The 13,398-nt window shown below is 41.9% G+C and overlaps 1 protein-coding gene across 2 annotated transcripts in view; it reads right to left on the bottom strand.

The window, feature by feature from the left end:
- The window catches only part of LOC115102016 (zinc finger protein 704), a 114,415-nt gene that overhangs the window by 7,191 nt on the left and 93,826 nt on the right, over positions 1–13,398 (bottom strand). The window contains exons 5-7 of one of the 2 annotated variants that reach the window (XM_029621497.2): positions 7,416–7,516; positions 6,137–6,422; positions 148–270 (exon numbers count right to left, since the gene is read on the bottom strand). In XM_029621497.2, the coding sequence (XP_029477357.1) occupies positions 148–270; positions 6,137–6,422; positions 7,416–7,516 (510 nt within the window). The remainder of the gene's footprint in view (positions 1–147; positions 271–6,136; positions 6,423–7,415; positions 7,517–13,398) is intronic. The other variant, XM_029621499.2, reaches the window with a different exon arrangement.

Genomic DNA, 13,398 nt, shown 5'->3' on the forward strand with positions numbered 1-13,398 from the left:
GAGGTGAGAGATGGGGGAGAGAGATGGGGTGGGGCGAAGAGGGAGATATGAGAGGGAGTGAGAGAGGTAGAAGAGATGTGGGGAGTGATAAAAGAGAGAGAGAGAACATGAAGATAAAGAGAGAATGAGAGAAAGCAGCCTGCTCACCGGTAAGCCTTTAAAAATGACAGGAGACGACTGCCAGGACACACTGATCCCATCCCCATTCCCAATCCCATCATTCCCACCAACCTGCTCCGAACACACAGGAATACTCACAGGAGCAGTGGCCTGGAAAACATAGCACCGCAACACAGTGAGAGACAGAGACAGAAACAGAGACAGAGAGAGACAGAGACAGAGACAGAGAGAGAGAGAGAGAGAGAGAGAGAGAGAGAGAGAGAGAGAGAGAGAGAGAGAGAGGGGAGAGAGGGAAAGAGAGGGGAGGTAGAAAAAGGTGGGGGAGAGAGAAGTAGGAGAGAGAAGGGGTGAATGAGTGGAGGTAGAGGGAGGTTGATCGACAAAGAATGATCCAGAAAGAAAAAAAAGTGAGATAGATACTACACAGAGAGAAGATGGAGGTAAAGAGAGGAGACTAACTCATCTAAAGTGACCTAATCATCTGGGGTGCAGCATTAAGCCTGTGTACAGCTCAGTTTCATGGACATTAATGACACAGAAACAGACCAGGGGAACCAAAACATTATCGTTAGGAAGTAGATGACAGCTACATATCAGTCTCAGAGATGGCCAGTATTTTGTATTTGAAATATGTATTTCAATTACTTCTGAGTATTTTCTCATTTGTATTACACTGGGCTAAACTAGTCGTGGCCAAAAGTTTTGCCTTATGGCAAGGTGCTCCATCATGCTGGAAAAGGCATTGTTCGTCACCAAACTGTTCCTGGATGGTTGGGGGAAGTTAATCTCAGAGGATGTGTTGGTACCATTCTTTATTAATGGCTGTTTTCTTAGGAACAATTTTGAGTGAGCCCACTCCCTTGGCTGAGAAGCAACCCAACATATGAATAGTATCAGGATGCTTTACTGTTGGCATGACACAGGACTGACGGTATTGCTCACCTTGTCCTCTCTGGACAAGCTTTTTTCCGGATGCCCCAAACAATCGGAAAGGGGATTCATCAGAGAAAATGACTTTCTCCCAGTCCTCATCAGTGTGAAAATTAATATTTGTGTCATTCTCAAAACTTTTGGCCATGACTGTACACTCCAATGTATTTTGTAACAAGATAATTCCTAAATCTGTCATTTGTATTTTCAAAATAGTGAATACCTTTCTAGACCATTATGTATATATATATATACATAATGGTCTAGAAAGGTATTTAGTATATATATATATATTTGAGATACTTCAAAGTAGCCACCCTTTGCCTTGATGGCAGCTTTGCACACTCCTGGCATTTTGGAGGACCGCCACAGGAAAGGAAGACCCAGAGTTACCTCTGCTGCAGAGGATGAGTTCATTAGAGTTAACCTCTTCAACCTATGGGGGCTCTATGTCATTATTGGATAAAAAAACGTGCCCGTTTTAAGCGCAATATTTTGTCACGAAAAGATGCTCGACTATGCATATAATTGGCAGCTTTGGAAAGAAAACACTCTGACGTTTTCAAAACTGCAAAGATATTATCTGTGAGTGCCCCAGAAATGATGCTACAGGCGAAACCAAGATGTAACCTCAAACAGGAAATGAGCTGAATTTTTGAAGCTCTGTTTTACTTTTGTCTCCTTATATGGCTGTGAATGGGCTATGAACGAGCTTATGCTCTCTGCCGTTCGTCCAAGATGTCTGCAGCATTGTGACGTATTTGTAGGCATATCATTGGAAGATTGGCCATAAGAGACTACATTTGCCAGGGGCCCGTCCGGTGTCCTTTGTCTAAGTTGGTGTGTAATTCTCAGTGGCAATCATTTTACCATGTGATACAGACGGAGAAGCACACTTCCAGGAACGATACATCATGAAGAGATATGTAGAAAAACACCTTGAGGATTGATTCTAAACAACGTTTGCCATGTTTCAGTCGATATTATGGAGTTATTTTGGAAAAAGTTCGGCGTTTTTATAACTGAATTTTCGTTTTTTTTTGGTAGCCAAACATGACGCAGAAAACGGACCGATTTCTCCTGCCCAAATAATCTTTCAGGAAAACTGAACATTTGCTATCTAACTGAGAGTCTCCTCATTGAAAACATCCGAAGTTCTTCAAAGGTAAATGATTTATTGAATGTTTTTGCTGGTTTTTGTGAAAATGTTGCCTGGTGATGCTAACGCTAAATGCTAATGCTAACGCTAAATGCTAGTTTTGCTACGGTAGAGAAGCATATTTTTGAAAATCTGAGATGACAGTGTTGTTAACAAAAGGCTAAGCATGAGAGCTAGCATACTGATTTCATTTCATTTGCGATTTTCATGAATAGTAATGTTGCGTTATGGTAATGGGCTTGAGGCTGTAGTCATGATCCCGGATCCGGGTTGGCTCGACGCAAGAAGTTAACTGCACCTCAGATTGCAGCCCAAATAAATGCTTCACAGAGTTCAAGTAACAGACACATCTCAACATCAACTGTTCAGAGGAGACTGCGTGAATCAGGCCTTCATGGTCAAATTGCTGCAAAGAAACCACTACTAAAGGACATCAATAAGAAGAAGAGACTCGCTTGTGCCAAGAAACACGAGCAATGGACATGCGTGAATGCGTGCGATTTCCGGTGGAAATCGGTCCTTTGGTCTGAAGAGTCCAAATTTTCGATTTTTGGTTCCAACCGCCGTGTCTTTGTGACATGCAGAGTAGGTGAACGAATTATATCCGCATGTGTGGTTCCCACCGTGAAGCATGGAGGAGGTGGTGTGATGGTGTGGGGGTGCTTTGCTGATGACACTGTCTGTGATTTACTTAGAACACTTCACCAGCATGCCTACTGCAGCATTCTTCAGCAATATGCCATCCCATCTGGTTTGCACTTAGTGGGACTATAATTTGATTTTCAACAGGACAATGACCTAAAACACACCTCCAGGCTGTGTAAGGGCTATTTGACCAAGAAGAAGAGTGATCAGATGGTTTGCGATGAGTTGGACAGGTAGAGTGAAGGAAAAGCAGCCATCACGTGCTCAGCATATGTGGGAACTCCTTCAAAACTGTTGGGAAAGCATTTCTCATGAAGCTGGTTGAGAAAATGCCAAGAGTGTGCAAATCTGTCAAAGGCAAAGGGTGGATACATTAAAGAATATAAAATATAAAATATATTTTGACTTGTTTAACACTTTTTTGGTTACTACATGATTCCATATGTGTTATTTCATAGTTTTAATGTTTTCACTAATATTTTACAAATAGGCAATATTACTGTTGGTCCATCTTGAGATGCGGTAGCCAGTATACATTTCCTCAAAATAGTCCGAATTAATCTAAGGTAACTCAAGAAATCAGTCATCAATTTTGAGGTTTTTGCTGCTCTTAGTCCCTAAATTTTACATCTAACTAAGATGTTTGGTCCAGTATTCATCAAGTGAAAAAATGTGCATGAAAACGATACATCTCTTGTTGATTGACAACAAACACTTTATTGAAGAATCCCTACTGTTGACCAATCACCGACAAATGGGTTCAGACTTCGGCTACTGATGTAAAAACCCTTGCCGAAGTCCAAAACTAACAGAAACTTCACAAAATTGTGTCATAATATTTGCAAGCATGCAGATTGTAATTATTTTTATTTATCCGTTATTTTACCAGGTAAGTTGACTGAGAACACGTTCTCATTTGCAGCAACGACCTGGGGAATAGTTACAGGGGAGAGGATTGTAAACTGGGGATTATTAGGTGACCGTGATGGTTTGAGGGCCAGATTGGGAATTTAGCCAGGACACCAGGGTTAACACCCTACTCTTACGATAAATGCCATGGGATCTTTAATGACCTCAGAGTCAGGATAACCAGGTTAACGTCCCATCCGAGAGACGGCACCCTACACAGGGCAGTGTCCCCAATCACTGCCCCGGAGCATTGAGATATTTTTTAGACCAGAGGAAAGAGTGCCTCCTACTGGCCCTCCAACACCACTTCCAGCAGCATCTGGTCTCCCATCCAAGGACTGACCAGTACCAACCCTGCTTAGCTTCAGAAGCAAGCCAGCAGTGGTATGCAGGGTGGTATGCAGCTGGCAAGCCTTTATAGTCAGTGCATTCAAATAAAGTAAATAAACAACAACATATCACAGTCATAGCAAATAAAACATTTCTGTAACCGTTACTGAGAATGTTGTTGCTGTTCAGGCCGGCTACTTGCGTATTTCTGTATTTTAAAATACATGTATTTTGTCGTTTCTTTTCATACATTGATATTTATGGTATTTTGTAATTGTATGTTATGATTTTACCCATCCCTGGACAGTCTCTGGGTTACAAAAGGGTTCTTCAGCTGTCCCCATAGGAGAACCCTTTTTGGTTCCAAGTAGAACCCTCCTTGGTGCCAGGTAGAACCCATTTGGGTTTCATGTAGAACCCTCTGTGGAAAGGGTTCTAAACTCAGCAAAAAAAGAAATGTCCCTTTTTCAGGACCCTGTCTTTCAAAGATAATTAGTAAAAATCCAAATAACATCACAGATCTTCATTGTAAAGGGTTTAAACACTGTTTCCCATGCGTGTTCAATGAACCATAAACAATTAATGAACATGCACCTGCGGAAAGGTAGTTAAGACACTAACAGCTTACAGGAAGGCAATTAAGATCACAGATATGAAAACTTAGGACACTAAAGAGGCCTTTCTACTGACTTTGAAAAACACCAAAAGAAAGATGCCCAGGGTCCTTGCTCATCTGCGTAAACGTGCTTAGGCATGCTGCAAGGAGGCTGGAGGACAGCAGATGTGGCCAGGGCAATAAATTGCAATGTCCGTACTGTGAGATGCCTAAGACAGCACTACAGGGAGACAGGACGGACAGCTGATTGTCCACGCAGTGGCAGACCACTTGTAACAACACCTGCACAGGTTCGGTACTTCTGAACATCACACCTGCGGGACAGGTGCGGGATGGCAACAACAACTGCCCGAGTTACACCAGGAACGCACAATCCCTTCATCAGTGCTCAGACTGTCCTCAATAGGCTGAGAGAGGCTGGACTGAGGGCTTGTAGGCCTGTTGTAAAGCAGGTCCTCACCAGACATCACCGGCAACAACGTCGCCTATGGGCACAAACCCACCATCGCTGGACCAGGCAAAAAGTGCTCTTCACTGACGAGTCGCGGTTTTGTCTCACCAGGGGTGATGGTCGGATTTGCATTTATCTCCGAAGGAATGAGCGTTACAACGAGGCAATTTGGAGGTGGAGGGTCTGTCATGGTCTGGGGCGGTGTGTCACAGCATCATCGAACTGAACTTGTTATCATTGCAGGCAATCTCAATGCTGTGCGTTACAGGGAAGACATCCTCCTCCCTCTTGTGGTACCCTTCCTGCAGGCTCATCTTGACATGACCCTCCAGCATGACAATGCCACCAGCCATACTACTCGTTCTGTGCGTGATTTCCTGCAAGAAAGGAATGCATGTGTTCTGCCATGGCCAGTGAAGATCCCATTTAGCATGTCTGGGACCTGTTGGATCGGAGGGTGAGGGCTAGGGCCGTTCCCCCCAGAAATGTCCAGGAACTTGCATGTGCCTTGGTGGAAGAGTGGGGTAACATCTCACAGCAAAAAACTGGCAAATCTGGTGCAGTCCATGAGGAGGAGATGCACTGCAGTACTTAATGCAGCTGGTGGCCACACCAGATACTTAATGTTACTTTTAATTTTGACCCCCCCTTTGTTCAGGGACACATTATTCAGTTTCTGTTAGTCACATGTCTGTGGAACTTGTTCAGTTTATGTCTCAGTTGTTGAATCTTGTTACGTTCATACAAATATTTACACATGTTAAGACAGTGAGAGGACATTTATTTTTTTGCTGAGTTTACATGGAACCAAAAAGAGTTCTAACTGGAACCAAATGGTTTCTACATGGAACCAAAGGGTTCTCCTACATGGACAGCTGAAGAATCCTTTTAAGGTCTAGATAGCACCGTTTATAGCTACAGAGAGTACCATAGCCACTGGAGAATAAGGTGTATGAACTTGCATGACTGTTCTTACCTGGTATGCGTGGTCAGTGCGAATATGGCAGAGCGTGGAGGGAGCTGATTGGCTGAGCAGGGTGGGGGCGTGGCCATGTGTCCCCCTCATGGCGATGTGGGAGGGCTCAGAACGAGGGAGACAGGTGGTGAGGGAGACAGGTGGGAAAACGGGGGGAGGGCCGGAGGTGGTGGGGGAGGTGGGCGTGAGGCTGGATAAGCCCTCTGATAGGCTGTCCATGTTGACCTCGATCTCTGAGTAGTAGAAGTCCTCCTCCCCGTCGCTGTAGTCCGAGTCGCAGTTCCGCCTGCATTGCAGGAGGGTGACATACGTGAAGTAGCTTATAATGAAAGCTTATAATGCCTTATAATCACATTCATTGCCCATCATATCAATATAGTCAATATACCACCTCATAATACTCTACAACTGCATTAATAAGGTGTTATGAAAATGCTTATAAGGCATTATAATTCTTCATACCAAGCCACTACAAGCTTTATAATGAGGAGCTGAGTCTTCTCTAACCAGCAGAGGGCAGTGATACACAGGCCTCAGAGCCACTGAGCTTATGGACTTGATTGGTCAAAGCCTTTAATGACTGACAGAGAGTGGAGGATAGCAACAGGAGGCTATAAAAACACACCAGCGAAACCGCCTCATGTGTTGATATGCTTCCCTCCTCCACCCTGCTTCCCTTTGTAAGTGGATCCTAGACTAACAAACCTAATCATATTAAGAAGTCATAACAAACAGAGCCCATGGAGAGACAGAGCTTCCAATGTAGCACATACTCCACAATACTAGCTCCTCACTGGTAGTAGATATTCTGACCAAACTTCAGCTAATAGAGTGAACTGTATTATATCTGTTATTTGGTATGTTATTAGGATCCCCATTAGCTGTTGCGAAAGCAGCAGCTACTCTTCCTGTGGTCCACACAGAACATGAAACATGACATAATACAGAACATTAATAGACAACAACAGCTGAAGGACAGAACTACATCAATTTAGCTATGTAGCCTACATATTAATACATACACACAAACTATCTAGGTCAAATAGGGGAGAGGTGTTGCTTTATCTGTTTTTTAAAACCAGGTTTGCTGTTTATTTGAGCAATATGAGATGGGAGTTCCATGCAATAATGGCTCTATAAAATAAATATCTGCTCTCTTATTGGTCCTCATGTGATCTGAGTGCAGTGATTGGTTACAACAATTACCCATTCAACAATTGTGATATCACATCTACAGCAGTTGACCTGTATCTGGCTCTGTGGTTGATTGGTGCCTTACCCCAGGTGGACGGTTCGGATGTGTCGCTGGATCCCTGAAGAGGTGCTGAGGACCTTTTCACAGTTCTTCCACAAGCACTTGAACATCACCTTCATGGAGTTCTGAAACACAACATTAGAGAAAACAGTGGAGTCAGTGCTATTGTAATGATCAGACCTGGGATCAAATACTATTTCAGGTATACAACATTAGAGAAAACAGTGGAGTCAGTGCTATTGTAATGATCAGACCTGGGATCAAATACTATTTCAGGTATACAACATTAGAGAAAACAGTGGAGTCAGTGCTATTGTAATGATCAGACCTGGGATCAAATACTATTTCAGGTATACAACATTAGAGAAAACAGTGGAGTCAGTGCTATTGTAATGATCAGACCTGGGATCAAATACTATTTCAGGTATACAACATTAGAGAAAACAGTGGAGTCAGTGCTATTGTAATGATCAGACCTGGGATCAAATACTATTTCAGGTATACAACATTAGAGAAAACAGTGGAGTCAGTGCTATTGTAATGATCAGACCTGGGATCAAATACTATTTCAGGTATACAACATTAGAGAAAACAGTGGAGTCAGTGCTATTGTAATGATCAGACCTGGGATCAAATACTATTTCAGGTATTTCAATTAGTTTTCAGTACATTTCAAAACAAGTATACAGATAACTTTTATTTGAAAAAGCAAGTAGTTGAAAATCAGAATGCATTTGGAAATACACTTGGAAATACACTCCCATGCATTTAACCCAGGTATTAAAAAGTGTATTTGAAATAAGTATTTAAAAATACATTCAAATACAATTTGGTCAACTATTTATTGTCTCTCACAAATAACCATTCAAATACTCAAATAAAAGTAGGCTACTAGTTTTGGCATGTCTTTTTGAAAATACTTAAATACACAGGAAAACATATTTAATTAAAGAAAGCCTCTACTAGTCGAAACGCGTTGCAGTTGTGCGTCCTGATGTACTATGCTGATTCCTCCCATATGTATTATTTTGTAAATATACTGAAAAAATATATAAACACAAAATGAAACAATTTCTGAGATTTTGAATATAAGGAAATCAGTCAATTTCAATAAATAAATTAGGCCCTAATCCATGGATTTCCCATGAAAAGCAGGGGCACAGCCAAGGGTGGGCCTGGGAGGGCATAGGCCCACACACTTGGGAAACAGGCCGACCCACAGGGGTGGGCCAATTAGGATGAGTTTTTCCCCACAAAAGGGTTTTATTACAGACAGAAATACTCCTCAGCCAAAATCTCTAAAATGATGATGTTGGAGGCGGCTTATGGTAGAGAAATTAACATTCAATTATCTGGCAACAACTCAGGTGGACATTACTGCAGTCAGCATGCCAATTGCACGCTCCCCTCTATGGCATTGTGTTGTGTGACAAAGCTGCACATTTTAGAGTGGCCTTTTATTTTCCCCAGCACAAGGTGCACCTGTGTAATTATCATGTTCATTAATCAGCTTCCTGATATACGACAACTGTCTGGTGGATGGATTATTTTGACAAAGGATCAAATGCTCACTAACATGGATGTAAAGACATTTTGCACAACATTTGAGAGAAATAAGCTTTTTGAGCCTATGGAACATTTCTGGGATATTTTATTTCCGCTCATGAAACATGGGACCAACACTTTACATGTTGCGCTTATATTTTTGTTCAGTGTACATTTTGTTAATAGGTCACAAAAGCGTATTGCAACATATTGGCCGCCTACTTCTTCTTCTTTCTTTAAATAACAAATACTCAAATACACATGCATTTGAACCCAGGTCTGGTAGTGATTGAGGGGGAAAAACAAGATTGGGGCTTGAATCAACAACCCTGTGGTTACGGGGAGAGTGCACTACCACCTGTGACAAAAAGGTTAAGATGCCCTAGCAGAAGCTGTGATCCACTCACACACTGGAAGGATACACAGAGAGTGAGGTAACAAAAACAAAAGAAAAGGAAAAAGACCATTGGACCAGTACACAGACTATTAGACAAGCAGAAAAAGACCATCGGACCAGTACACAGACTATTAGACAAGCAGAAAAAGACCATCGGACCAGTACACAGACTATTAGACAAGCAGAAAAAGACCATCGGACCAGTACACAGACTATTAGACAAGCAGAAAAAGACCATTGGACCAGTACACAGACTATTAGACAAGCAGAAAAAGACCATTGGACCAGTACACAGACTATTAGACAAGCAGAAAAAGACCATTGGACCAGTACACAGACTACTGGACAAGCAGAAAAAGACCATTGGACCAGTACACAGACTACTGGACAAGCAGAAAAAGACCATCGGACCAGTACACAGACTATTAGACAAGCAGAAAAAGACCATTGGACCAGTACACAGACTACTGGACAAGCAGAAAAAGACCATTGGACCAGTACACAGACTACTGGACAAGCAGAAAAAGACCATTGGACCAGTACACAGACTATTAGACAAGCAGAAAAAGACCATTGGACCAGTACACAGACTATTAGACAAGCAGAAAAAGACCATTGGACCAGTACACAGACTACTGGACAAGCAGAAAAAGACCATCGGACCAGTACACAGACTACTGGACAAGCAGAAAAAGACCATTGGACCAGTACACAGACTACTGGATAAGCAGAAAAAGACCATTGGACCAGTACACAGACTACTGGACAAGCAGAAAAAGACCATCGGACCAGTACACAGACTACTGGACAAGCAGAAAAAGACCATTGGACCAGTACACAGACTATTAGACAAGCAGAAAAATACCATTGGACCAGTACACAGACTATTAGACAAGCAGAAAAAGACCATTGGACCAGTACACAGACTACTGGATAAGCAGAAAAAGACCATTGGACCAGTACACAGACTACTGGACAAGCAGAAAAAGACCATCGGACCAGTACACAGACTACTGGACAAGCAGAAAAATACCATTGGACCAGTACACAGACTATTAGACAAGCAGAAAAATACCATTGGACCAGTACACAGACTATTAGACAAGCAGAAAAATACCATTGGACCAGTACACAGACTATTAGACAAGCAGAAAAATACCATTGGACCAGTACACAGACTATAAGATAAGCACAAAAAGACCATTGGACCAGTACACAGACTATTAGACAAGCAGAAAAAGACCATTGGACCAGTACACAGACTACTGGACAAGCAGAAAAAGACCATCGGACCAGTACACAGACTACTGGACAAGCAGAAAAAGACCATTGGACCAGTACACAGACTACTGGATAAGCAGAAAAAGACCATTGGACCAGTACACAGACTACTGGACAAGCAGAAAAAGACCATCGGACCAGTACACAGACTACTGGACAAGCAGAAAAAGACCATTGGACCAGTACACAGACTATTAGACAAGCAGAAAAATACCATTGGACCAGTACACAGACTATTAGACAAGCAGAAAAAGACCATTGGACCAGTACACAGACTACTGGATAAGCAGAAAAAGACCATTGGACCAGTACACAGACTACTGGACAAGCAGAAAAAGACCATCGGACCAGTACACAGACTACTGGACAAGCAGAAAAATACCATTGGACCAGTACACAGACTATTAGACAAGCAGAAAAATACCATTGGACCAGTACACAGACTATTAGACAAGCAGAAAAATACCATTGGACCAGTACACAGACTATTAAACAAGCAGAAAAATACCATTGGACCAGTACACAGACTATTAGACAAGCAGAAAAATACCATTGGACCAGTACACAGACTATTAGACAAGCAGAAAAATACCATTGGACCAGTACACAGACTATAAGATAAGCAGAAAAAGACCATTGGACCAGTACACAGACTATAAGATAAGCAGAAAAAGACCATTGGACCAGTACACAGACTATAAGATAAGCAGAAAAAGACCATTGGACCAGTACACAGACTATAAGATAAGCAGAAAAAGACCATTGGACCAGTACACAGACTACTGGACAAGCAGAAAAAGACCATTGGACCAGTACACAGACTACTGGACAAGCAGAAAAAGACCATTGGACCAGTACACAGACTACTGGACAAGCAGAAAAAGACCATTGGACCAGTACACAGACTACTGGACAAGCAGAAAAAGACCATTGGACCAGTACACAGACTACTGGACAAGCAGAAAAAGACCATTGGACCAGTACACAGACTACTGGACAAGCAGAAAAAGACCATTGGACCAGTACACAGACTATAAGATAAGCAGAAAAAGACCATTGGACCAGTACACAGACTATAAGATAAGCAGAAAAAGACCATTGGACCAGTACACATACTATAAGATAAGCAGAAAAAGACCATTGGACCAGTACACAGACTACTGGACAAGCAGAAAAAGACCATTGGACCAGTACACAGACTACTGGACAAGCAGAAAAAGACCATTGGACCAGTACACAGACTATAAGATAAGCAGAAAAAGACCATTGGACCAGTACACAGACTACTGGACAAGCAGAAAAAGACCATTGGACCAGTACACAGACTACTGGACAAGCAGAAAAAGACCATTGGACCAGTACACAGACTATAAGATAAGCAGAAAAAGACCATTGGACCAGTACACAGACTATAAGATAAGCAGAAAAAGACCATTGGACCAGTACACAGACTATAAGATAAGCAGAAAAAGACCATTGGACCAGTACACAGACTACTGGACAAGCAGAAAAAGACCATTGGACCAGTACACAGACTATAAGATAAGCAGAAAAAGACCATTGGACCAGTACACAGACTACTGGACAAGCAGAAAAAGACCATTGGACCAGTACACAGACTATAAGATAAGCAGAAAAAGACCATTGGACCAGTACACAGACTATAAGATAAGCAGAAAAAGACCATTGGACCAGTACACAGACTATAAGATAAGCAGAAAAAGACCATTGGACCAGTACACAGACTATAAGATAAGCAGAAAAAGACCATTGGACCAGTACACAGACTACTGGACAAGCAGAAAAGACCATTGGACCAGTACACAGACTATAAGATAAGCAGAAAAAGACCATTGGACCAGTACACAGACTACTGGACAAGCAGAAAAAGACCATTGGACCAGTACACAGACTATAAGATAAGCAGAAAAAGACCATTGGACCAGTACACAGACTATAAGATAAGCAGAAAAAGACCATTGGACCAGTACACAGACTATAAGACAAGCAGAAAAAGACCATTGGACCAGTACACAGACTATAAGATAAGCAGAAAAAGACCATTGGACCAGTACACAGACTATAAGATAAGCAGAAAAAGACCATTGGACCAGTACACAGACTATAAGATAAGCAGAAAAAGACCATTGGACCAGTACACAGACTATTAGATAAGCAGAAAAAGACCATTGGACCAGTACACAGACTACTGGACAAGCAGAAAAAGACCATTGGACCAGTACACAGACTATTAGATAAGCAGAAAAAGACCATCGGACCAGTACACAGACTATTAGATAAGCAGAAAAAGACCATTGGACCAGTACACAGACTATAAGATAAGCAGAAAAAGACCATTGGACCAGTACACAGACTATAAGATAAGCAGAAAAAGACCATTGGACCAGTACACAGACTATAAGATAAGCAGAAAAAGACCATTGGACCAGTACACAGACTATAAGATAAGCAGAAAAAGACCATTGGACCAGTACACAGACTATAAGATAAGCAGAAAAAGACCATTGGACCAGTACACAGACTATTAGATAAGCAGAAAAAGACCATTGGACCAGTACACAGACTATTAGATAAGCAGAAAAAGACCATTGGACCAGTACACAGACTATAAGATAAGCAGAAAAAGACCATTGGACCAGTACACAGACTATAAGATAAGCAGAAAAAGACCATTGGACCAGTACACAGACTATAAGATAAGCAGGCCTGTGAAGATATAAATCAAAGAACAGGGTAGCAAGACAAAGACAGAGGTGAAATTCT

This window comes from Oncorhynchus nerka, linkage group LG20 (genome assembly GCF_034236695.1).
Source record: "Oncorhynchus nerka isolate Pitt River linkage group LG20, Oner_Uvic_2.0, whole genome shotgun sequence".
NCBI lineage: Eukaryota > Metazoa > Chordata > Actinopteri > Salmoniformes > Salmonidae > Oncorhynchus > Oncorhynchus nerka.